General features: G+C 40.3%; 2 protein-coding genes across 2 annotated transcripts in view; both read left to right on the top strand.

Moving 5' to 3' along the window:
* Nucleotides 1-594: 594 nt before the first annotated feature.
* ptger4a (prostaglandin E receptor 4 (subtype EP4) a) lies at nt 595-4,841 on the top strand. The gene is made up of 2 exons (XM_017702725.2): nt 595-1,596; nt 3,884-4,841. The coding sequence occupies exons 1-2, from the start codon at nt 823-825 to the stop codon at nt 4,454-4,456; spliced, it is 1,347 nt and encodes a 448-aa protein (XP_017558214.1). The 5' UTR covers nt 595-822; the 3' UTR covers nt 4,457-4,841.
* Nucleotides 4,842-13,762: 8,921 nt separating this feature from the next.
* Nucleotides 13,763-27,337, top strand: part of loxhd1b (lipoxygenase homology domains 1b) — a 35,465-nt gene continuing 21,890 nt past the window's right edge. The window contains exons 1-18 of the mRNA XM_037535635.1: nt 13,763-14,465; nt 14,959-15,073; nt 17,049-17,129; nt 17,245-17,429; nt 17,557-17,655; nt 18,477-18,625; nt 19,464-19,587; nt 20,531-20,781; nt 21,011-21,146; nt 21,278-21,438; nt 21,548-21,634; nt 21,723-21,858; nt 22,680-22,834; nt 22,917-23,077; nt 23,178-23,254; nt 25,306-25,502; nt 25,606-25,798; nt 25,897-26,057. Coding sequence (XP_037391532.1) covers nt 13,763-14,465; nt 14,959-15,073; nt 17,049-17,129; nt 17,245-17,429; nt 17,557-17,655; nt 18,477-18,625; nt 19,464-19,587; nt 20,531-20,781; nt 21,011-21,146; nt 21,278-21,438; nt 21,548-21,634; nt 21,723-21,858; nt 22,680-22,834; nt 22,917-23,077; nt 23,178-23,254; nt 25,306-25,502; nt 25,606-25,798; nt 25,897-26,057 — 3,171 coding nt within the window. The remainder of the gene's footprint in view (nt 14,466-14,958; nt 15,074-17,048; nt 17,130-17,244; nt 17,430-17,556; nt 17,656-18,476; nt 18,626-19,463; nt 19,588-20,530; nt 20,782-21,010; nt 21,147-21,277; nt 21,439-21,547; nt 21,635-21,722; nt 21,859-22,679; nt 22,835-22,916; nt 23,078-23,177; nt 23,255-25,305; nt 25,503-25,605; nt 25,799-25,896; nt 26,058-27,337) is intronic.

The following is a 27,337-nucleotide window of genomic DNA, read 5'->3' as shown; positions in this document are numbered from 1 at the left end:
ATATCTCAATGTCCTACCTCTGATCCCAACTTACACATTCTATGTCCCAGTGTTCCACCTGATCCCAACTTATCCTATATCTCAATGTCCTACCTCTGATCCCAACTCATACATCCTATGTCCCAGTGTTCCACCTGATCCCAACTTATCCTATATCTCAATGTCCCACCTCTGATCCCAACTCACACATCCTATATCCTAATGTCCCACCTCTGACCCTGTCTTGCACATCCTATATCCCAGTGTCCCACCTCTGATCCCAGCTTGCACGTCCTATATCCCAACAACACAGATGTCAAGCCTTCTCCTCTGTAAAAGTGTGAAACAGGTTTTTGAGCCCCCAGTGTAATGGAACAAACTACAGAAGTTCCTCCCCACCCTGGTCATTTAAGCTCATCTGTAGTGCAGCCCTCTGGTCAGTTAATTTAAGTTTTCCCCCATTTAAACTAATCCACTTTCCTCGTGGTCATCCCCGCCCCTCCATCCCTGACTCGACGCATTTGTTTCAATAACGAGTCACGAAAGCAGAGGCGGGGCGAGATTTTCAGCGCGAGTGTCCTGCGCACCCAAAACGACCCCCACAGTCACGACGAGCGGAAGGCTGTATGCTGCCTCAGAGAATAACTTTAGTGTCGTCTCACTATGAGCCCCCCCACCCAGCTCGGTCCCCCCTGCAGGACGTGCTCTTCCTCCGCGCGTAAAAGTTGGAGACGTTTGGCGAACCCGACAGCGCGGCGTGAACGCGCCTGATGGTGCTTCGTTCCCCAGCTTCACGAAGCCAAGCGAACTAAAAGGCCGCCCTGAACTCACATCCACGCCAGAATGAACAGCAACAGCACCGCGGTGCTGCGGCGCATGGAGCCCACCATCCCGGTGGTCATGTTTATCTTCGGCGTGCTGAGCAACGTCATCGCCATCGTGGTGCTGTGCAAGTCTCGGCGCGAGCAGAAGGAGAGCGCCTTCTACACGTTAGTGTGCGGCCTGGCCCTCACTGACCTGTTGGGTACCGTGCTGGCCAGTCCCGTGACCATCGTGACGTACGTGAAGGGCGCGTGGCCGGCCGGGGACGAGCTGTGCCAGTACTTCGGCTTCGTGCTGCTCTTCTTCTCGCTGGCCGGCCTCAGCATCATCTGCGCTATGTCTGTGGAGCGGTACGCGGCCATCAACCACGCGTACTTCTACAACCAGTGCGTGGACCGGCGGCTCGCGGCGCTCACGCTGCTCGCCATCTACGCATCCAACGCGCTCTTCTGCGCGCTGCCCAGCGTGGGCTTCGGCGAGGTGAAGATGCAGTACCCGCAGACGTGGTGCTTCATCGACTGGAGGACGAACGTGAGCAGCCACGCGGCCTTCTCCTACATGTACGCGGGCGTCAGCTCCGTGCTGGTGCTCTGCACCGTCGTCTGCAACGTGCTGGTGTGCGGCGCGCTCGTGGCCATGCACCGCAGACTCGTGCGCAGGACCTCGCTGGGCACGGACCAAGGCAGAGCTGCTGAGCTGGGGGGCAGGAGGAGGCTGGCTGGGGCAGAAATCCAGATGGTCATTCTGCTCATCGCCACTTCTGCCGTGGTGCTCATCTGCTCCATCCCGCTGGTCGTAAGTGTCGAGGCTCATCACAGTTTAAGGCAGTTCTTCAGTGGTTCTCCAGTAAAGGGAATGGTTCTGTTTAGAACTGAGTTCTGTGTAGAACTATTGCACGCTTAAAATGATTCTTTGCAGGTGAAATGGTTCTTCAGATTGATGGAGAAGGTGTTGAAAGTGGTTCACCAAAAAGAGTCAAGCGTTTAACAGTAGCAGAACATTTTTTGGTGCTATAGAGGACCACAGTCAAAACAGTTCTATATAGATCCACATACAACACATTCTAAATCAATCTGAAGAACCATTTCACCAAGCAGAGAACCATTTAAGCATGCCAGTGGATCTTTGAGTGTTCATGCTTCTGAATAGAACCGCTGTGTTTACTGAAGAACTCTTGAAGAACCATCTTTTTAAGAGTGCATAATAATACAAATAATAAAAGAATGTGCAATACAGGAGAAACGCCTACCTTGTACTTAGAGGTGGGTGGGAATGTGCATAGCTCAGTTGGTGAGATGTAAACAGAGGTGTTCAGGGTAGATGTGAAATGGTTCACTGTAAAGAAACTTAGCAACTGGCCTTTCTTTACAGTGGTGGTGAGAGGAACAGGGGTTGTGATGTCTACAACACTAACCAGTGATCCTTAACCTCAAAACTATCATAAAGCAAGGTCTTAGGTGTCAGGCCCCCTTATAGAAAAGTCAGACGAATTTTACATGTGAATAAAACACGTTTTTTCTGCACATTTCACATGTTAAATGTACATTATTGCGAATAAGAGATCATGTGAAATGTGGAAAAACGTGTTTTTGCACACTTCCTATGTGAAATGTATGTGAATTTTCTGTGAGGGCTGTGTATTAGTAACTACTGGCTTTCTGTGAGCCATTAAACAGCCCTCTGTTTATTGCTCTCACCTCCAACAGGGCATTTCACATGAAACCAGTGTAATCAGTGGAACTCCTCTTTAAAGTAAATGGACACTTTATGAGGTTCAGCTGCCTTACAGGTTTACTACATACAGGTTTACTACATAGATGTACAGTTACAGACTGTAGCCTGTCATGCACAGTTTGTCAGCCAGCCACAATTTGTAGCCAGTAATGTGCAGTTTGTCTGCCGAATTTATGATATATTAATCATACATCACTTTCTGACCACAGGATTGCAGTTCAGTAATCAGATATCACTGGGGTGGTGGACAGAACAGCAACAATGACACGATAGTGCCATGGTAGTGCATGTTGCACAAGTGTATCAGGTTTTTACATGTCACTGTTAGGGGGGGAGTAGCCCACCCCCCGAAGCCAGAGTGGTTCTGTTGTTAGAAACTGAACTGACCACTGGTGAAGAGCGAGAAGATGGCTAACACAAACTGCACATAGCAACAGGTGGTCTAACATCAACCACATGTAGAAGTACAAGCAGCAAGCAAAGAACAACTTAGTATAAGAGAGAAAATACTAAAGCTCAAGAATGAGAGTTGAGGAAATATAAGAGCAAAATAAAGTAAATCCCCAAAGAAGGGGAGTGAATTACTACAGTGGAACTGAGGAAAATTGGTACCACATTCCTCACAGATTTACTCCAGAATAAGTGAAAGCAGTGCTATTTGAAAAGTTGGAAAATTTGTCAAATATGAATAGAATTGGACCTTTTCAGTATATTACTAATTACTAGTAATATTAATAATAATAATAATAATAATATATTACTAGTAATACGTTGCTTTGGAGGGCAGAGGGAATCACAGAATTAGATGAGCAACAGAAACACAATCTTGACAATCTGGAAGTGCGTCACAGGGTTCCCATCCTTTCCTGCACTGGAGTTTTTTATGTGGTGCTGATATGACCCTCAAAGGCTCTTATCATAAAATAAAAGTTATTTCAGATGTAAGATGTTTAGATGAGGCACGTAACCGAACATGAGCTGTTCCAGTTGTAGACTTCTTAATGGGTCTAACTGGACTTGGTTAGCAAGGCTTCAGTAGTGCTGCAGAAAATGAGAATAAAAGCTAAGATCAGTGGCCTTTCCAGGGAATAATAATAAGTATGTTGGCACACTCCGGAGAGAGTTGATTAGGTAAAACATGAATGAACAAATGCTGCAAAAATGCTACTAAACTGGGGGAAACTTTTTTCAGCATTTTTTAAAGCTCTTTAAAATCCAAGCCTTTTTACCACCTCAGAAAATAAACCAAACTATTCATGAAATGTTCATAGTTTTTTTCAAACGATGATGGTTTTATTGCACTTCTATCCATGCTGCGCCTACAATTCTTCAATATCTCCCCCCACAGGTACAAGTGTTTGTCAACCAAATGTATAAGGTTCCGGTGGAGAAAAGGTTGGAGAAAAACCCAGATCTTCTGGCCGTCAGGTTTGCTTCAACCAACCCTATATTAGATCCTTGGATCTACATCCTACTGAGGAAAGCAGTGCTCCAGAAACTAATAGAAAACATCAAGTGCCTGTTCTGCAAGATTGGCGCTCGGGGACAGCAGAGACCAGGCAACTTTCACTGTGTGGAGGGCCAGCAAGTGTCCTCAATCATGTCCAGAGAGTCTCCGTCACTTGTGTCTCGTGATCTTAGGGAGGTAACGAGCACCTCCCAGACTCTTCTCTATCTCCCTGAATCCAACGAGATGTACCTAGGCACATGTCATTCAAGCCAGTGTGGCTCCTGCCCTTCTGTAGGACGCTCCTCTAAAGACCTCAGTTCAGAGTCCTCCAACAGGAACAGTCTGAACAGTGAAGCAGCAACGTGCCTGAGCTTTAGCGCCATGAACAATGCTGACCAGGATTCTTCCTCTAAGGAGCAGCCTCTTCAAGTGACTTTAACCATTGTGACCTTCCAGGAGAAAAGCATTTAGTGCCGTAGTCGATGTTTGAGCCAAACTCAAACCAGTTTTCCTCTGACCATGAACACAGTTGATCAGCCAAGACACTTCTGCTTGTTCAGTTTTGCTCTGGAGGTAGGAGGCTGAAGTAGCTAACACGTGATGTTTATACCTGACCATTAAGCACTATGCAAAATGCATTCCTAAATCTTCTCGCACTTGAGTCAAACTCTGTCTTTCTTAAACGCACTCTTAAAAAAGATGGTTCTACAAGGGTTCTTTGGTAAAGAAAATGTTTCTATATAGCACTATGAACACAACATTTGCATGGTTAAAAGGTTATTTGCTTCATGAAATGGTTCTTCATATTGATGACAAATGTGCTGTAGGTGGTTCTTTACAGAAAAGGGGTTCTACATAGCACCAAAAAATGGTTCTGCAAGTCTTATGATGTCAAGCATGTAACAATAGAAGAACCCTATATAGAACACTTTTCAAAATGTTCTATGTAGACCTATCTACAGCACATTGTAACAATAGCAGGACACTTTTTGGTGCTCTATGTAAACCATTTTAAAAAGATTCTGTATATAACCATTAACAGCACATTCTCTGTCAATCTGAGGAACTCTTGTGATGCAAAGAACATTTTAGTCATGCAAATGGTGCTTTTGAGTGTTCATGGTGCTATATAGAACTGTTTTATTAACTAAAGAACCCTTGAAGAACCATCTTTTTTAAGAGTGCAAGGTTAAACAGGCTTGTTTGTGTGATCTCTGGCATGTATAACATAAATTGTAGACGTTATCCTTGTCCACTTCAACACTAACATTCTGCCTTTGTTTCTAATACTCAGTTCCCAGGTCTAGGCTCCGATCCAGCCACTCTGTAAAACTGTTTTGTGACAATTATGAGTGTAAAAAGCTATAAAAATCTATTCAAATAGAAATGAACTCAAGTTGAGTCTAAATAATTTACTTCATGTGGTAACAAGCAACAAGTAACACTTCACAGGAACAAAATTTTTTGATCAGTCCACTTTATTCCATCTCGCAAACACTTTAAATCAACTTCCTTTCTGCTTTTTAAAGTGGATGGTTATCTTCTGACCATTTTAACAGCTAACAGTATGTCATACAGTGTCAGAAATCACAAAAGTCTGTTTGAGCTTAGGCCTCTTTAATAAATAAAAACACAATTTGAGGCAAGTATGATGGTTTACAATTAAGTACACTATTAATGTACTTACAATTAAGTACATTGTGCTAAACTAGAGGCCACAAGCTTCCACTGCTTGCATTATTTAAAAAAAATCAATTCATGATCATGTTAGTCTCAAATGATATCAAATATCAAATGATAGTCTCAAATCTCCGGTGCAAAACTAAAGCAAACTTTAGACACCAAACATGTCTTGGCTGATTGACTGCATTTGCAGTGAGGGGACAAATCTGAAAAATACATTTTTAGCCAAACCATCGCTCTGAAATTCTTAACCCTTAAATGCATGCACTGTAAAACTTTTACATGTAAAAAATTTTGAGTTCATTTTTGAGTTCATTGAATTCCAAATAATAGGGAAACAAATCTAAAACACAAGTTCTTCTGTTAAGTTCAGGTGTCAAGTTCATCAGGCTACTTAATCTTTAGTTAAAAAGTTGCATAATTTCTTCAGTGTTTCCAAAATGCCATAAAAGTGTAAGTATAGAACTACCAAACATGTTGTTGACAGTAACAAAATAATACAATCGTTTTGTTGTATGTTGAAGCTTTTGTTTGTTACTTGTTTGTTAGAAGATTGGGAGTAAATGAGGTCATGGGTTGATAGTGACTCGAGGTATGCATTTAAGGGTTAAGCCCACTTTTGTTTTTCAGAAAATGCTTTTGTACCATTGTGCCACTAATAGTAGCTGTGAAATTTCTTTTTATTCACCTCTGTGTTATGTGAAGTTCTGATCCACGCCACTTGCAGTATCATTAGCCTACAAGGATTTCTTTTAAAGTTCTGCTGTATGATTCAGGGCTGCACCTAAGCTTGTTTGTGGATACGGATGAACTTGTTTATGACTGCATTATAACTTTGTAGAACCTATTTTGCACCTATTTTGCTAGCCTCATAAGAAGCCTAGCAGTAGCATTTCTCAAAGGATATTTAGGAGCGGTCAGGTCAGGTTCATCGAAGGCTACACTAAAAACCTCCCCAAACAAGCCACATATGATATACAGTGAAGATGTTTATTTTTCCAGCAGGGTTCAAACGGGTCACATCACGATCAACAGCAAACCACGCAGGAAATAACCTAGCAGAAAATGTTTTCCTTTAAAAGTTGGAGTGGCAGCTTTTGAGAACGTCCCGCTTCCCAATGAACTGTTATCTTTTCGGGTGAATAAATAAATGTGTTCTGCAATCTGACCTGAATTTGATGTATTTAAGCCTCAACAAGCATTTCGATGGCTGGACAAACAGGCAGCATACCTTCTGAAAATCGAAACGTGAGAAACACAAACCTGAACGCTTCATGAAAGACCAGAGGAGCACATTATGTGCAAATGTGTAAATACATATTGTGGACATTTTTAAATCTGAATTATATTCTACAGTGAAATTTTGCAAACTTATAGGTATACCTCTCGTGAACATTAATAGCACAGTTTTGTCTATCATGGACCAGTCATATTGTATGTTAAAGAAGAATAGAAGTTTATTGTCCAAGGCTGGAAATTTTTCTTTGTGAAACTGTAAAAACATGCGCACTCACACACACACACACACACACACACACACACAGATAAACACAAAAGGCAAGTGAAACAGTAGTTTCCCATTTCATTCAGTCTTGTTCTAACATTGCCAACTTTATTGAACTCTGCCTTCAAAACCATACAACAAATAAAGATTGGCCTACACAAGGGGAAGTGGACAACTGACCTTTTTTGTAGGCTTTTTTGGCCGTCCTACTGTTTTGTATAGCATAGCAGTCAAACTCTGAGCAACCATGAAACCCCAGTGACATGGATTTTAAGTGTAAACTAGCGTAATTAAGCAGCTTAAATGAATCCCATGACATGGCCAGGTTTTGCTAGACCGCTGTCATGGTATTTTAGATGGTCACTAGGGTGTGACCAGGCAGTTGCTAGGTATAATTTAGTATTCCACGTAGTTGCTAGGGTGTCGCTTTTTGGTTTCTATGGTATCTGTGGTGGTTGCTAGGATATTGCTAGGTGATTACCATGGTATCTCATGGTTTCTAGGTGGTTGCTAGTGTACTATGTCTGATATGAGATATATTCAAACTGTTCATTTTATTATTCCTATTGGAAAAATCTGACTTTGAGCGGTTGCTATGCAGACCAAACATTGTGATATGGGGACAAGTTAGTGGACAAATATTCAGCAGAATAAAAAGAACACAAATGAGGGAAAATATAAATATGATAACAATAGTAGTCACCAAAAATCACTGTTACTGAGCAAACATTTAAAATATCTTATATCTGCACCAAATATCAGAATTAGAAAATATTTAAGGTTATATATACAATGAAATATATATTGTCTAAGATGTGTTGAAAGGCTTTAACAACTTTGAAGCACTTATGGAGGTAACAGATAGGAAAACTTGCTCTAAATGTATGTTTATATCTGAACAATATTACCAAAGTTGAACAAATTTAACACTGTATGTAGTCTTAAAGGGGGACACTATATGTAGTTCTGTTTCATTAAAAAAAATCTTTTTTACATAAAGCCCTAGTGACGCACTAAGGTCTGCGAGCCTGTCAGTTCTTATGATTGTACACCCATCAACATTAATATGTGTCATTATTTATTTATTTACATTAAATTGCCCAGAGATTTTGGCCCAAGCTGAGATAACAAGAGAGAATGACACACACACACCGTTGCTGTGATTGAATTTGAGAATGAACAGATGGTGCTACTGATCCTTTCCAGTTGGATAGCCAGTCAGGCTGACTGACACATGCAGAGACACATGATGATATCCAGAGCTTCAGGCGAGGAATCTGTCAACCTCTATGGCCTACTAATTCTAAAGCAAACATTCTTAAGATTCAGGATGCGGACATAACGTTTGGACTTCTGGAACCGTGTTGGCTAAGGCTGGTTCCCATGCTTAAGATACTTTGATCGTTATTTACAAGTGTTATACCAAAGTAAATATGCAGCATTGTACCAAAGCAAACATGAATCCCATTCCTTCCCAGTCCCAAACCTTCTCACCAACTTAGATCAAGCTCAAAAAGTTAAACTACCACAATACTGACTACACCACAATGTACAATTACTACTATTATTAGAGATCAGCGGTAGGTGTACACAGTTTATGTTACACTTTGTTTATTGTTTTGTGCCATTGTAGAAAATCTACTATATATCATTTACAAAAAGCTCATTGAGCAACACAGATGCTGGAGTAATGTTCTCCAAATGGCATTTCTTTTTATGAATAGGAAAGATGCAATGCAAAATCTGCATTGCAAAACAATGAAAGTTGTTCCATAAAAGATCATTTAAAGCTTTTTGACTATAGAAATTCCATCCCCTGCTTCTTTATAACGTTAATTTAGAATCTGTTTAGCACTTGGTGGTACTGTGGATGATGGCTCTGCATCGAGAACTGGAACAGTTGCAGTTCAAATCCCGTTGGGACTTCACGGGATGTTGACTTAATACCGAATGCTTGCAGTCCAGTGTTTCTGCTCTCTGCCTGACCAGTGTTATTTGGGCCCTTGAGCAAAGCACTTAAACCCCAGTTACTCCTTGGGTGCTACATTGTGGTGCACCACCTCCATATCATTGTGTCACTGGGTAAAGGGAATGTTCAATGGCCCCTAATAAAAATTAAGGCCCAAATTGTATGATCCAAATCAACATCAAATGTCTCATATCGTTGTTGTTGGAAGAAAACCTCAAATCTCCAAAATGGTAACTTTACAGGAAAAGGAAAAAAAACCTACTTTACTTTTAATGTAAGTCAGTGGAACCAGACTTCTTTGCAAATCACTGGGAGCTGTTACAAACAGTGTAAAGAGCAACATGCATTTTCAAATTATGTCAAAACCTGACATAATCAAAACCTGAAAATTGTATTGCACTGCTCTGTGTTTAACTCTGTTCCTTTTCTCTGGTTATCAACAGTGACTTTTTTGTCTCTAGCAGTATCTGAGCTCAGGACTGTATTTTTCTCTAACCTATTGGTAACTAGCAAAGATACTGTCTCTAGATAGACAAAGAACTTCTTGTAAGTCACTCTGGATAAGAGCGTCTGCTAAATGCTGTAAATGTAAAATGTAAATATAAAAAATAACAAAAACGGAGATACAAGATTTTCTTCCGACATCAGCAATATGCTTTCTCAGTATTATTGTGTCTATATGTCGAATGGACAGTATCTTATTTTAAATCTACAGTGAAATGTGTTATGTACATAGACTTAATTTACACTAATGAAACAAGAGAAAAATAATTTAATGGAACAGTTAAAATTGACAATGTCTCATTTACCCCAAACAGAGTTGATTGCTCAAGACATATGCAGTGTCTGAAGTTTGTACTGGAGCCAGTGAGTCACCCAGAATCTTGCATGCAAAACTTTGGGCAACCCTGGCCAAATTTCATATGTTTGTTGATTTATGAAGTGAGAAGAAGTAAACTTGCTTCTGCAGCAAACTATTTTTAAAGTGATATAAAATACAGTTCTAAAATGATAATGTTCTTCTGCAAATGTTAATGCACAGTTAGTTTAAATGTATTCATTTAAAACCCTATTAAATTTATTGTGCAAATGTTTAGACACCCTTCATTAACTAATTAGGCCTGGTTAGGAAGAGCAGCAATTGTCATTAGGAATTGTCAGTGACAGTTTCCGAGTGTAATGACTTCTGACTCTTCAACATTATGATAACACACAAAAACCATGGGCTCCTTTAAGCAGCTGGCTGACGATCTGAACTTGAAACTTCAAATAGAAAAAAAAATCAAAAACATAGAAACAAAATAACTGTGCATTAACACTAACACTTACACAGATACAAAATTAACTGTGTAAATAGACTTTTTCCCTGAACCACTGAAGTAACTGCTGGGAGAGGCAAGGGAGGCAATTGCACGTGGGCCCATGGTGCAGGGGAGCCCACAGTGAGTGTGCTCCATAAAATTTTTATTGGGCCCCTCATATAGATGCTATATGCATCCATGACTCACACAAAGATCAAATTTCCTAATAACACACAATATTTCACCATTTAGCATCCAACAACATTACACAGACAGTCCTGACATCCATTAATCTCCCTCATATTCATAATGCATCTCGTCTAGTGTAGAGAGTTGAGAGGAACACCATTAAAAAATAAAGAGTAAAAGAGCAAATTGCTTTGTCATTCTTTGTTAACCGTAAGCAGTTTTTGTATCAGGGCCTATTTATTATTTTTTCTTTTTTCAGATCATTGTTACGCCACAGCGCAGCCATCCCGTTTTCATTTGTGACTGATGTAATGGCTGTCTAGTTTTCCAATCTGAAAAAAAAATGATGGTTTTGATCTCACGCTTTAATGTTGCCTCCAAGTTTTACATTTGCCAACGTCATTGTTATCCCTTGAAATGGTATCAGCTAAATGGATTAAGCCACTTAGCCGCCAAAATAGAACTGGAAAGGTCTGATGACCTGTGTTAGAACATTAGACCTGATTTAATTGGGCAAAACCATTTGATAAATTTGCAGGAAGATGGATTTCTAAATGAATTGTTATAATCTGACAGTGGTCAACCGTTCTGGCGGAGGATGAATGGACAGTCTTTATTGATCTTTTCCTTTTTATAAGGGTTTTATTTCCAAAGAGTCAGTACAGAAACAGAAATAAAAGGGAAACACAGTAATTCCATTCCAGCTTTGGAAGTATAACATGTTTAAAACAGCAAGCCATGCATGCACTGATTAGGTTGCTGTGGTCTTTGAGTCTTAAAGGAAACAAAATGACAAAAGAAAATATAAATAGCTTGTTGTAATAGTGAAAAAAAATGGGATATTACAACATTCTTGCGAAATGAAGCAAATGCAAAATTTCAGTACTGTAATTATTTCCAAGTAACATAAATCCTGGAGTAATTTAAGCATAATGACAAACAACATACATATTGATGCTGCATAATTATATTTCACTATAAGTCTGGAATGATTGTATCCCGTCCTGCTACGGTTTTTTTTCATGGTATCCAGCTGAGCCTCCGTAATTGTTCTCCTGATGCTCAGTGTTTATTTGCAAAGTCTTTTCATTATCATCTTTTATGTGAGGGAGGACATTGCTGTTTAGATTATTATCCTCTTGGATTTGTATAGAAAATAAGCACATGCGACAATGGAAAATGTGTTACCTAACAAGCACGCACACATCTCCTTCAAGCTGAAGATTAGTGCTATCAGTGTTCACGTTAAGTTTGCAGAATGTACATGCTGCTCTTAAGGATACAACATTAATTATGACCTAAGTGAAAGAATTCAGTGCATGAACAACATCTCATGAACACGAACATTGAAGCTTCTGAGTTTCTGTGGTTCAGTTCAGTGACTGCTGACCCAGACTTCTAAGGCTGTGTGTGTCTTTCATTGCTAAAGAAAGCCTAGAAATAATATCTTGCCATTAGTTAAATTATCCCACAGCTTAAAGATAGAGTTCCACCGTTTCTTCAGAGGTTCTGCTTAACTGTGTGATTAAGATGCAACAAAGTCATGAATGGTTTGATACCAAATGCTCCATTTTAGGCAAATTTACCAAGTCAAAATCACTGTGGTGACAGGAAACAGGCATCTGAGTCACATGAAATGGTTGCAGAAATGTTGCCTGATGCCTGAGGTATTGTTTTATGATAGTTTTCAGATAAATATGTCTTGTTTTAAATCCATCTGTGGTGGAGAGGTACATACAGGGTGTTGTAAGGAATAATAGGCCCCAAGGTAACCTTTTTTTTTTTTTAGAAGTACTTATATTTTAAATTTTAAAATGATCAACATTACATACATGTAGTTTCACTGTTTAGGTTGAGTTGGGCTTAAATAAAATTGCTTTGTTTGTGTTGTAAACCCTTTGCAACCCTTTCACATCACAACTTGCCACCACTTCACATCAAACCTTTTCGTATAACTTTCGTACACCTTAATGATTGAATCATGCAGAAATTCAGTGGAATTCTCCATTAAGCTTTAAGCTCTAATTACATTATATTTGTTATTCAGATAATTGATAGTAGAAGCAATTTGCATAGATTTGAGTGCTGTCTTTATTTATCTAAGTGTGCACTCTTTGAAATGGATTACACTGAAGTTTTACAGATTTGTATTAGCGCCTATTAGTCTTTTACAGTAAATGTGCTACATGGTGTGATCCAACATGGTTAATAAGGAAGGTTATGGTCAGATATAATGAATGCACACATTCTTATATACACCATTAGAACCTAAAAATTATGCCAGACCCTTTTTATTAATACAGAAAAGCAGCAGTGCTGAGATGGAGTCCTTGTTTCCTGAACTTTTACTGGTGAATGTCTCCACCATCTGGTGGAATATGAGAATATAACTATTAACTATCAACTATAACTACCACAATACAAACACAGTCTGCTCTAATAAGTTTTTGTTGCGCTTTATTTTGATAGTCTCCAGCAGATTGAGATCTACAGGTGCTCAAATGATTAACCTTCTGGTAAAACCTTTTCTACATCATTAAGGGTTTGGCCTGGGATTAGGTTTTGGATACATGTCAGGTTTAGGTTTAGATTTATTTGTTAGATGTACTAGAATCTCTTACATTCCACTTACAGTTTAGTTAAAAGTGATAGATATTTACTTGCATTTTAGTGAAAAACAAGCTGATAATTTACAAAGCATCTAGAGTGGATTCTCAAAATACACTGTCACCCATTTTCCCCCCAACATCTTCAACTAGAGCTGCAAAAGTAGCCTATTTTTAATGTGTTTGTGATGTCTATAAATGTGCTTGCCCTGTTGATGTGAACATATGTGGTTCTCCCTGCCAATCATTTTGAGGAAACTCCCCTTTAAAAGTAAACACCATCCCTCTCACAGTGAGCGCCTGCATGACTGAGAGGTGGTAAATTTTAATGAGCCCCAGTGACTTTGCTGTTTAGGACAAGGGAAGGCCCTGATGTGACAGCTCTGTTGTACCCAGGGGCCCTTGCGCTGTCTCCAATGACTTGTCCAGCTGGCAGGTCTCCCTAGCATCACAGGTCAGCCTGGGTGTCCTTCACCCGGACACGCAGCCATCAGTTAAAGTTACAAGTTAGTAAATAAATTAAAGATGCCCTCAAAAGGGAAAAAAACGCGACAGGACGACGAAACCGAAGAGGAAGATGCGGACGCAGAGGAGAGGCAATCAAAGTCCAGAAGGAAAGGCAAGAGCGGCGGTACAGATTCTAGAAAGAAGCAGAGCGCAAAGGAGGCTGACACAGACAGTGATGTTCCTGATGTGAAGAAAACCAAGAAAAAGGGTGAATCTGACAAAACCAGCAAACAGAAAAGAAAGAAAGCAAAGAAGAAGGATGAAGTGGAGGACGAGGCGGTGAGCACCAGCGAGGCCACAAGTGAGGATGAACACAACAACAACAGACCAAAAGCCAAGCCAAAGACAAAAAGTACAGAGAAGCTTCCTGATGTTGTTCAAGTGACCGAGGTCAGCACAAAGGGCTCAAAGAAGAAATCGCCTGTGAAAGGCAACCAAGAAGGTGTGATGGGAGCAAAAGACAAGAAGTCCAAAGACGAAGGCAAGAAGCAGAAGAAGGCTGAAAAAGAGGAGCAAGAAGAAGATGATGATTCTCAAAAGAAAAAGAAAGAGAAGAAGGCCAAGAAAGGGTCCACAGATAGTGACGACGAGGGCAAGAAAGGCAAGGGCAAGAAAAAGAAAACAAAAAACGTTGACTATGTCCAGATCTATGAGAATGAGTTAAGGAACTATGAGCCAGAAAAGGTGGAGAACTATGAAGATGAATACCATAAGAAGAAAGGTAATGGAGTCCAACCTCTGCTGTTTTTCTTTAGCTCCTTCACTCAACCCTTCATTCACTCTGGAGTAATTTATCCATTCAAATGTCAGGGCCATGTCATGTATTGGCAATTACAGTGTCTTCTCGATGGTTTCCCTTTCTGATTCTGATTTAGTTCCTTCAAATCGTTTTTTCACAGTTTTCTTTGTCGTTTAGACATATTAGAAATTCTAATTCTTTCAGCCTTGCCATTCGGGTACAGATCATAGACTTGTTCTCATGTTATGCATGATGACACAGTGCTTATCCGCTCTCTTCTACAGCCTCTTTCGGCTGTGCTCTGTGAAAGTGATCTGAACCTGCTTAGCATAGCCATATGCCACTTTCCTATGGAATCTGCTCCTAAATTATTCACATGGGCTCTTCCTGGGACATCCTCCATTTGAAACAGCTGATACTTAACACCAAAAATAACTTTCTCTAAAACTTTCTCTGTCGACACATACTCCCACAGTGTATGAGGTGGTCACCGTCACTGGAGACGTAAGTGGGGCGGGCACAGACGCTAATGTCTTTATCACTCTATTTGGCGAATATGGCATTACTCCCAAGTTGCACCTTGCCAGCAAGTGAGTCCATATATGGTATTGTATTGAAAAGCATAACCATCAATGTTTATCCATAGAGCTGTTCAGACATGACCGTGGCTTAAAGCAATAGTTTAGCTAAATTTTGATATACACAGATTTTCCCCTCACTTCAAATGTAGTTAATATTGGGCTACAAGGCTAATGTACCATGCAATGGACAAGTAATGGGAGTGTATAACCCACCAATGTTATACATTAGCACTGTGCAAACTGGATCTCTAACTGGATCCCCATGCATCCCTTAAGCTGGTGTTAAGGAATTTATAATCAAGGTAAAAAGCGCAAACAAAATTCAGACTGAAGATTTTGAAACGTTGTGACACACTTACGTCTACTTGTATGGAAAACAGTATGTCATACACTGTAAGAAAGGATAATTCGGCAAGTGAAATCAGCTTAGATTTAATCAATATATCGATTTTTCTCATTTTGAAGTTTGAAGAATATTACAAGATTATTTAACTTATGTTTTGTTGTTTTTTTACTTGTCACTTTATCTGGAGAAACTTTTTCGTCTGGCAAACAATGTGGCTTATTTCAGTTTTACATTAAAGAATAAGACGCTTTCTTTAGACAAAATGCCTCAAGGCAAGTTAAATATGTTATAATGTTCTCACAACAATATTGACTAGATGTAAGACGTTTTCACCAGCCAAGATATAATCTTTCTTAATTGTACAAAGTTAGAAGGCATGCAAGTAGGTCTGTGTGAGATTATGTAACAACACCACACTGTTTACATTTACAGCATTTGGCAGACGCTCTTATCCAAAGCGACTTACAATTTGGTCATTTTACACAGGTAGGCGAAGGTGGTGTTAGGAGTCTTGCCCAAGGACTCTTATTGGTATAGTGTAGGGTGATTGCCCAGGTGGGGATTGAACCCCAGTCTACAGCCTGGAAGGCAGAGATGTTAACCACTACACTAACCAATTGCTGTTTGAAGCTAGCACGTGAAAATTTAGGGAAGTGGTTTACAGGATGCTAACTGGTGGGTACAAGCATCCATTATTTGTTTACATTAGCCTTGCAGCACCAATGCGAAACTACTCATGTCTTGGCTGATTGACTACCCTTGTTGCAAGAGGAAAGCTGTGTCAATTAAAACTATTGTTTTAGGTTTGAAATGGTTTTATGTCATTATTAAGACTTGCCAGTGATTTTGACAATAACTGTGTAGCTGCTAAAAAAATTAACACTACCTTTGTTTTTCTCCAACCCTGCAGCACTGACAAGAGGTATTTGCCTGCTACTCATCAACACATAAAACTGGCTTTGTGCTGTGATGTTTATTTCCTGGGCACATGATATTCTAGTTCTGGTTTATTTATGTGACACTGTTTTTCATAAAGAGCAACCATCAGAAAGATTATTCAGATTTCCCTGCTGCCAAGACATTAGGTGTAGGAAAAGTAATACAAGCTTAATTAACAAGTTTGATTATTTAGATTATTCTGCTGAGTATATACATACAATAATTGAAGAAAGATGACTAAAAGCCTCAATCAAAACTTTGTAAAAAGCCAAGGAAATGCCACAAGTAAATGGGCATGATGCATTAACAAGTGCCTCTTGATAAAGGGCTAGAATATTCATGAGCTGTACATTAATATGATGTGTGAATCTAGCTATTTCATCTGATTAGAAATGTATAGTATGGAGCTGGGCTTTCTTTTCTTTAGATTTACAAGAAAATGACTCGACTATTTTTCCCAAATACACATCATTCATGTTTAGAATATACTGTAGAATAGGTTAGAAGGATGTTTTGAGAAGATCAATTATGGATCTACTGAAAACATTTGTACATTTGTGTGTTTTTATTTTCATTATTGTAAAATAGACCCTATTTTTTTTAAATAAGGTCGTACAATAAAAATGATAAAATAGTCCCTTTTCTCTTAAGAGTTCCAAAAACCAGATATTGTCTCAACTTATGTCATTTTGCTTACAGAAATCGTACTGCTTTTGAAAAAGGGAAAACGGACGTCTTCCGTATAAAAACTCACAACATTGGACATTTAAAAAAGATTAGGTATGGTAAAATAAACCTTCATACGGATCAGTTGTTTTGTAAATTCCAGACACGATATGCATCATGAATGTGAGGCCAAATAATTCAAAAAAGAGTTTTTTGTGTTTATTCTAAGGATTGAGCATGATAATACTGGCTTAAATGCTAGCTGGTTCTTGGACCGTGTGGTGGTGACAGACATGAACAGACCTCATCTACGCTTCTACTTTGCCTGCAACAACTGGCTCAGCAAAAAGGAAAGCGATGGGCTTTTTGTGCGGGACCTGCTAGGTTCTTTGGACCCCTCAGATATGCCAAAATGTGTGTTATGCTTACTATAACTGTTACTGCATTTAATATAAATCTAGGAAAGCAGCTCTAATCCTATTTGAAAGCAACTACACTGTATTGTAATCACAATCCTTTTATCTTTTCAATTGTTTTTTAGATAATAAGTATGTTGTGAGTGTATTCACCGCAGATGTCAAGGGCAGCGGTACAGATGCTGATGTGTTCATTAATATCTTTGGAGAAAATGGAGATACAGGTAAGCAGCATGTCCACTACTACTACTACTCATTCAGTCCTCCCTGGATCTCATAGCCTTTTTTGGTATAGTTGCAGGCTGAAATGCCTGATTTTGCAGGAACTTTGTATTTGTGGCAACATTTGCACTTTGTTTATTTAAGGGAGAACACAATAAAACTAGAAACCTGATGATTGGGTGCTTAATATATTTTTCAACTCATTCTGAATGTAGGTTAACTAGTTGCTGATAAAAATAAGGGAGAAACAAATTAAGTAGGCCTTTGAGAAACAAGTACATACAGAGATTGTAACGGGGAGCGAGGAGGCGGACGCATATGCGGAGATAAGCGAGATGGGCAAATCCAAAATCAGGGTAGAGACAGTCCAGGGTCATAGAGCCAGCATGGATAGACCGGGGGGGTTCGGGGGGTCATGACATAAACCAGAATACAACAGAACAAAGCAAACTGAACACAGCATATAACAGTAAAAATCAAACAAAGACCAGCCCTAGACTAATGAAAACACAGGGCTTAAATACAGGAGGGCTAACGATGGCTCACGAGACACAGGTAGATACACAGGTGAGAATAACCAGGGCAGGAGTCACCAAAACAAGGGGCCGGACTAGGAAACCAAAACAAATATTGCAAGGGTTGGTTGAATTTGAGACCATAAACTCCTGTAAGGACTTATTATATCTAAAATAACACGATTAGTACTCCATTCCTGCTTTACACTCAGAACTGCAAAACTGACATAATGGTTTCATAGATCTTTTTGAGTAATTCACAGTAGTTACTGAAAAATAGCCACGCTTTTTTATTATGTTTTCCAAAGGTGAAAGGAGACTAGATAGTGACAAAAACAATTTTGAGAGGGGAACAGAGGACAAGTTCACCATCGAAGCACCAAATCTTGGAAGAATAAGGAAGATCACGATAGGCCACAACAACAAAGGCTCCTCTGCTGGATGGTTTGTTGAAAAGGTGTGAGATCGGTTATTATTTTCATAGGAAAAATGGAGCTAGGGATAATTCAACTGTTGTTTATTGTGTCAAATGATTTCAAACCAATTGTCAGCATGACAATATTGAATTCATTTTATAAGAAAAATCTGCTAGCAGTGTTCCACCTCTTTGGTTTTCCTTCACACATATGTTCTCAAACCTGTTAGAATATTCACAGACTGAAGAATGACACCCACGAATAAGAGTGTCATTACTAGTCATTACCAAACTACAAGCAAGCTTAACATTTGCTTAACAAGCTCTACAACGGACCCCAAACTCCATAATTTAACAAGTATGAACGTGACCAAAAATTGGCAGCTCTAGGAAAGTCACTGCTCCATTAAATAACTCCATGAGATTTTGCCATATCTGGCAAATGATGTGTTTCAGTCTTTGAACGTTGGCCACAGCATCTGTGTCACTCAAAGCGCTTTGGGATGAGGTCATTCTCCCAGGCCGTAGTCACCTAATCTACGTTGAAAGGAAACACCACGCTACTTTAACGGATTGTTTTTCCAATTCATGAGACCCACTACCGGGAGATTCGCACATAGATTGCATACATTAACACCATGTTTTCCAAACATACATCCCATGTTTGTAGGTGACTGTTAGCACAGGTAGTTTACATTCAGACAAACTGTGTTTGAGCTGAAATTAAAGTAGTTGTCTTTTATCTTTCACTAAATTCATTCCTGGCTATGTCTAAATGGTCTGGCCTATAAACAGAACAAGAAATTCTTTATACTCATTACTACTAAAGCTTTTGTTTTGTGCATTTCCATGTCACATTTTTAATCTACTTTCAATTTAGGTGATAGTAGATGACCTAGGAAACAAGGCCATGTATGAGTTCCCTATAAATCGTTGGTTTGCCATAGATGAGGACGATGGAAAGATTCAGAGGGACGTTTTAGTGGGAGGAAGTCAACCCACAGGTGAGTGACCAAGCAAGTTCACAAACGCAGTGAAAATACAAAAAAATGTTGTGGGTTTTCTGTCCGAATGTCAAGTCAGCCTGTTTTGTAAAGGTTTTGTTGAATAATTCTGGAATAAAAGGAATTTTATTCTGGAAATAAAAGAAAATTTAAAAACTACACACTGTTCATTGACAGTAAAGACCTCCAAGTCACTGTTTTAACCCTTCAGTATGGTTTCAGAAATAATCCAAGTCATTTGTATAAAAAAGGTCAGTATCACACAACAGTATTTACTGTAGGGCAGTGTTTTGTAAGGCTACATGACCCCTACAGTATCCCTTCATGACACCTGACACAAACCAACATAAACATTTACATATTTGTCCTAAAGTTTGCATTTGCCAGGTGTCCCTTTTGTCATGACACTTTCTGAGGTGAAATGAGAGACTGTCTGGGTTTGTCACATTGTCAGGCTGGATGAACTAAATTGAGCATTTTCTGTGGCCCTTAGCAAAAGTGAGTTCTATCATTTCGAAGACTTAGGTCACAACAGCATTATGTCACTGTAACAAACACTACCGAGTCAGTCGTTTTAATCTGCTATGTCATTTCACCAAAAAAAGGTTTCATGACACATCCCAATGTCTGCAAAAATCAACTGACATTGTTGTGTGGACTTTAAAACTAACAAAAGCAGCCAATATGAGACACAATACCCTTTGGAATAAGCCTTATAGGTAGGTTTACGTCAACTGTCACGAGAAGCTGATATAAGTATCATGTAGCTCGATGAACACTGGCCTACAGTAAAGACTGATGGTGTTTATCCAGGTTACTCGGTCAAACAGTCATGCTCTGTTTCACACCACACTTTCTTTGTGTTATAGATTTTTTCAGGGGATTGAGACCTGTCTCAAGTTTAAGAGAATCTGATTGCAATGCCTGTAACCCTATCTTGCAGGCATTGTTTACAACATACAGGTGGTGACAGGGAACATCAGGGGAGCTGGTACCAACTCCAAAATCCACATGATCATGCATGGCTCCAAAGGCTTAAAGAACAGTGGAAAGATCTTCTTAGAGGGAGGAAAATTTGAACGCGGGCTCACAGACATCTTTAATATAGAGATCGCGGCTCTCCTGAGCCCTCTCAGTCGTGTCACTATTGGCCATGACAATGGAGGGGTTAATGCAGGGTGGTACTGTGATAAGGTGAGACATTCTGTCTTTCCCTCTTCATGAGAAGGACGATATTTAGTGTGACGAGCTTAATTTTGAAGCTAAATCCATATTAATTCCACTTCTGTTGTTAACAAGAGTTTTTCTCACCAACTAGTGGCTTTGTGTCCTTATTGTCATTGCCTTCATGGTTTCTTATTCCATGGGTCTGATATAGGATTCACTGTGCAGAGCACTAATGATCATGCCTGTTTTGCTTCAGGTAGTAGTCTCCTGCCCCTTCACTGGCATTGAGCAGACCTTTCCTTGTTCAAAGTGGCTGGATGAGCAAGAGGGAGATGGACTGGTTGAGAGAGAGTTGTATGAGATGGTTTCACTGCGACAGAAAAGACAGAAAAGTGAGTAATCTTGATGCTCAAACTTAAATTAAACTATATGCAATAATTTAACCTAGATGGACAGTTCCTCTGAGAGTCTGGTTCATGCCTCACCTGAACTGGGGCTGAGATGATGTTCTCCTGTTCCTCAGAACATCCATGGTCTCTGTGGATATGGACGTCTGATCTTTCCGGAGCAGGCACAGATGCCTCTGTCCTTCTTCAGATCTATGGAGAAAAGGGCAAGTCTGATGAGATGAGGCTGGACAACAAAACAGACAATTTTGAGCAGGGTCAGCTTGATAAGTTCATGGTAATTACAGTGTTTTAGAAGCACAAATCTTTGTCATTTCACAAATAGGAGACACGCATCATTTCTGTTCATTTCCAGCGGTGGATTCAGTTTTTATTAATGCCTCCAGATCGAACTTCCTGATCTTGGAAAGCTGACAAAACTGAGAGTTTGGCATGAGAAGAGACATCCGTTTGCAGGCTGGCATCTAAGCCATGTAAGAAAATGTGGAGTTTATTTTTTGCATTTCTTTTTCATGATTGTGTTTCTGGCATGTGATTAAACATTGGTTTATGTCTCCAAAGGTGACACTGATGAAGACGTTGACAAAGGAGAAATTCAAATTTCCTTGTGAGCGTTGGCTAGATACAAATGAAGATGACAACGAAGTTGTCAGGGAGCTTCCTGCCATGGGGGATCTTATCCAAGAGCCATTGACAGGCAAGATGCCCAAATGTTTTTTAAAGGAGCTACTTTGCAAATGTAGCTGATCAGTCAACTGATCTCAAACATTTATAGATATCAGTATATCCTACAGTATTGGGTACAAACGTCCATTGTTTGTTAAGGTGTTTTCACATGCAGTTTTAACTTTTTAAGTTACTCTAACACAGTTCTGTTAAGGTGAACCTGAATGAGAAAGACCGGTAACCAGACAGGGGAAAACACAGGACTTAAATACATAAGGGTAACGAGGGACAGGTGCAAACACAGGTGGAGACAATCAGGGGTGGGGTCATGAAACGAGGGGGCAGGACTAGAAATCCAAAACAAATGCACATGGAAGATCAAAACAAAGGGGCACATGGAGTAGTGGGAGTAGTCAACCGTGACACATAATTGTATACAAGTGATAAGACACTTATGGCAATGCTTACAGAGGTTTTATTTCTGGTATGAAATTTAACTGAATAGTTTGGAATATTGGAATATTGTACAAGTGAACTGCTTTCACAATCAGACTTCAAAAGGAAACACAAATGAACTGTCCTGAGGCCACCTTGGGAGCTGGTTTGTGGGCCTATACAGAAGGGTCTGCATTTGTTTGACATGCACAGGGAAAAAAATGTCCAAACACCCTCAGTTAAATAGCTCAATTATTTCACTGCCATGAGAACATAAAGTAAGTGCCATTTAGTCAAAAAGCATTTGTGCTACCAATCCAATATTAATATTATATATTATATTAAAAATAATATATAAAAATATTTTAAATATTCTTTTAAAAATTGCGGACAACAAATTTGATTATTGTGTTGCAGTCATAAAGTATCGAGTTACAGTCTACACTGGAACTGTCAGTGGAAGTGGGACCGATGCCTCAGTCTTCCTTTGCCTGATTGGTGATTTAGGAGACTCGGGTGACCGCACCTTAATCAACTGCAAGAACAATGTCAACAAGTTTGAGAAGGGCAATGTAAGTAGCACTATTAATCTGAACATCTGGGAAAGGCTCTGCATTCATACGTTTAAGATTTTGTATCTGTGATCATCCACAGGCTGATGAGTTCATAATTGAAGCCGTGTCCATTGGGCAGGTGCGCAGAGTACGGATTGGCCATGATGGGCGAGGAGGAGGTTGTGGTTGGTTTCTAGATAAAGTGGTAGTCAGGGAGGAAGGGCAGACTGAATCTCAAGCTGTAGAATTCCCATGTAACAGGTCAGTAGTGCATTTTTTGTTATAGCGATATCATTATTTGTAAGGCGTGAAGGAATTTAATTTCAGTTTCTCACAATACAGTCTCCCTTTATCAATTCAGATGGCTTGACCGTAATGAGGACGATGGCCAGATTGTTCGGGAGTTAGTTCCATTGGCTGATGGACAGAGACTCTTTAGTAAGTGTCTGTCCTAGTGCTTCTGTTCCATTCTGTTAAATGTTACATGTTGTTTTTGGCCTGGTTTTATGGCCATGGATGAAGCCTAGTCTATGATCGAATTGTAACAGCAATATTGACTGATCATTGAAAAGCCTTTTAAGTCTAGTATTAAACTTAGTCTGGGCCCAGGAAAACAAATCTCATGCCCTGTTAACATTTGGTGTTAAATCTGTCTCAAGTGATCTTATCATAGGTGGACAGTGAGATGTATGCATACTTATGACTATTTTCTATGTCAGTCTTTTGCATTTAAGGTTGTCCTTCAGCGCTGTCAAACATACATCAAGATGTATTAGCATTAACACCACAAAATGCTATGTGTGTCCCTGCCCACCTTGAAAGGTGGTTTTGATCGTAACGTGTCTCTGAGGCATACACTATATTTCCAAAATTATTCACTCACCCATCCAAATCATTGAATTCAGGTGTTCCAATCATTTCCATGGCCACAGGTGTATAAAGCCGAGCCCCTAGGCCTGCAGACTGCTTCTACAGACATTAGTAAAAGAATGGGTCGCTCTCAGGAGCTCAGGGAATTCCAGCGTGGTACTGGAATTCCCACGTGGTACGTGGTGATTGGACGCCACCTGTGCTACAAATCCAGTCGTGAAATTTCCTCACTACTAAATATTCCACAGTGAACTGTCAGTGGGATTGTCAGTGTCAAAGTGGAAGTGATTGGGAACGACAGCAATTCAGCCACAAAATGGTCGGCCACTTAAAATGACAGAGCAGGGTCAGTGGATGCCGAGGAGCATAGTGCGCAGAGGTCACAAACCTTCTGCAGAGTCAATCACTACAGACCTCCAAACTTCATGTGGCCTTCAAAAGAGCTCAAGAACAGTGTAGAGAGCTTCATGGAATGGGTTTCCATGGCCGAGCAGCTGCATCCAAGTCTTACATCACCAAGTGCAATGCAAAGCGTGGAATGCAGTGGTGTAAAGCGCCGCCACTGGACTCTAGAGCAGTGGAGACGTGTTCTCTGGAGTGACCAATCACGCTTCTCCATCTGGAAATCCAATTGACAAGTCTGGGTTTGGCGGTAGCCAGGAGACGGGTACTTGTCTGACTGCATTGTTGAGTTTGGTGTTGATGAACTTGACTGGCCTGCACAGAGTCCTAACCTCAACCTAATAGAACACCTTTGGGATAAATTAGAGCGGAGACTGTGAGCCAGGCCTTCTTCTTCATCAGCGTCTGACTTCACAAATGCGCTTCTGGAAGGATGGTCAAAAATTCCCATAAACATAGTCCTAACCCTTGTAGAAAGCCTTCCCAGAAGAGTTGAAGCTGTTATAGCTGCAAAGGGTGGGCCAACATCGTATTAAACCCTATGGACTAAGAATGGAATCTCACTCAATGTTATATGCCTGTGAAGGCAGATAAGCGAATACTTTTGGCAATATAGTGTACTTTACAACCTTCACACCTGTACTTAGTATTGTCCAATTATGTTCAGATCATCCATGTTACTGCCAAGTGTTAACTGGGACTTAGGGTCAGCTTACCAGACAAGGATTAAGTCTAGTCCTGGACAATATATTCCTTCTGATGGAGAATCACCACTTAACATGCTGTGTAACCCAGGACTAGGCTTACTCTGTGTCTGGGAAACTGACACTAAGTGGGTAAGTTTAAAATAATATTATGCACTGATCAAAATGATGTAAGGAAGAGTGCCAGGGTCCCTAACTGTCACTAAGGAAGGTGATAATAAATAAACCGATCTAAGTGGTTCTTTAATAGAGTCTCTTTCAAGCACTGCTGTGTTAAATGGGCATGTGGCAGTGGATTACTAATCATAAGAGCAGACATGGACAGTGTGCCAGGGCCTTCCTATGGTACCGATGGTACTGCCTTAGAACTACACTGAAAATAGACATACACTGAGTGAAAATGAAGCAAAAGATTAATAATAGGAAATTTTTACATGGTTTAAGAAATCAAAATGATATTACCATTGCAACAGATGAAATTTGCTTATCAGCTCTGAAAGTTTTGTTTTTCAGATGTCAGCTATCATATCGCAGTGAAGACCGGCAACATCAGCGGTGGCAGCTCCGATTCCAGGGTCTTTGTGAAGCTTTATGGGGAGAAGGGTGACACCAGCAGAATGATGCTGGTCGTCTCTGACAATAACCTGGGGAACTACTTTGAAACAGGGCGGGTGGACATCTTCACCGTTAACACATTAGACATTGGACAAGTGCGTATCTTTTAGTGGCAGTGCGACTGCTTGACAATACCAATATAAGAGCGACCTATTTTTTAATCATTCATTAAACAGTGACTCGTTTTACTGAACCCAGATCAACCGTCTGATGATTGGCCACACTAACGAAGGGATGAGAGCAGGCTGGTTTCTGGACAGTGTGCAAATCATGGTCCCCAACCATGGCAAACACTACATGTTCCCCAGTCATCGCTGGCTCTCTGAAGATGAGGCTGATGGCAAAACCGAAGTGGAGATCTACCCAAGTGAAATACTGGATGTAGAAGAATGTACTCACTTACTTTGTGTAATATGTGATGTCTCTGGACCATGTTGTATTTGTTTATTCTTTAAGAATAACCAGAACTGTGTTACTTGTTTTTCCCAGTAAAAAATTATGAGATTACCGTGGTGACAGGAGATGTTTGGGCTGCAGGAACCAATGCCAATGTTTTCATTCAAATATATGGAGACCAAGGAAAGACAGAATTCATAACTTTGATAAGCAGGTCAAATAGCTTTGAAAGAGGAACTACTGATATATTCAAGGTAAGAACTAATATTTTATGACAGTACTAGCCAGTGATTCCTTTGTACTGTATTTGGCTTTGTTTTACAATTACCTTTAAATATTGTACAATGCTTCTTGATGATGATGATGATGATGAAGCCTTTATTGTCACATAGTCACCAAAGTAACCAGCGGAATTTTGATCAAACCGTCCGAGCACATACAATATGACAAGGGGGGGAGACAAGACAGGAAGACAGGAATAATGGAAAACTACAGAGAAAACGGAATACATTGGGTGAGGGAGGAGACCAACCCTAGGAAACTCCTAAGGAAACTCAGTCTGGGAACAGAGAGAAAAAAACACCTCAGCATTAGCACACAGTTCCACACACAGAGTCCATGACTTGCAACGGAGATGGGGCGGGTGGGTGCAGACAAACCCAGCACAATAAGCGGCCATCCGGATCTGCAACCATTAATCCTGCGCTGATCAACAGACCCGTCATACTATACCGGGGGGGGGGTAAAAGCGGCGAAGGCGTTGGGAAGGGGGAGGGGTAGGAGGGAAGGAGGGAGGGGAGGGGGGGGGTGGGAGAGAAGGGGCCTGAAGAAGGCGCCCTGCTTGGCATCCCAGTCCAGGTGTCTCAGTTCGCAGGGTGGTATGGCGATAACACAGCAAAATTGCCATGGAGACAAACGGATGAGGTCTGAGGTGACAATTGTCTAGGCTAAAGTGACTGAAACAAATGAGCACATACTTAAAAGTGGAGAACTGAAGAGATAATTTAACGTATTGAAAAACTGCAGATTCTATGATCATTGTCCAAAATGACATTAGTGGTGATGGGAATAGAAGCTCTTTCAGTCTGCTTTTGAATTTACTGGGATAAAAATAGTAAAGTACTGATACTAAAGACCCTATTAACAGCAAAGCAAAATATCTTGATATTTCTATAAAATTTAAAGGGGAATGAGGCTCCTGGAGCCTATCCCAGCGGTCATCGGGCAGAAGGCAGGATACACCCTGGACAGGTCAACAGTCCATCAGAGGGCAGACAGACACAATCACTCACACACCCAGGGGCAATGTAGCATGTCCAATTGGCCTGACTGCATGTCTTTGGACTGTGGGAGGAAACCCAGAGAACCCAGAGGAAACCCACGCAGACACGGGGAGAACATGCAAACTCCACACGGCCAGGGAACAGAACCCAGGCCCTCCTCGCTGTGAGGCAACAGCGCTACCCACCACGCCACCGTGCCACCTTTATTCGCAACCATTTCATGCAATAGCTTTCTGTCAGGGAGTTTATAG

The sequence above is a fragment of the Pygocentrus nattereri genome, chromosome 28 (assembly GCF_015220715.1).
Source record: "Pygocentrus nattereri isolate fPygNat1 chromosome 28, fPygNat1.pri, whole genome shotgun sequence".
Taxonomy (NCBI): Eukaryota; Metazoa; Chordata; class Actinopteri; order Characiformes; family Serrasalmidae; genus Pygocentrus; species Pygocentrus nattereri.
This window is presented reverse-complemented; position numbering and strand designations above follow the sequence as displayed.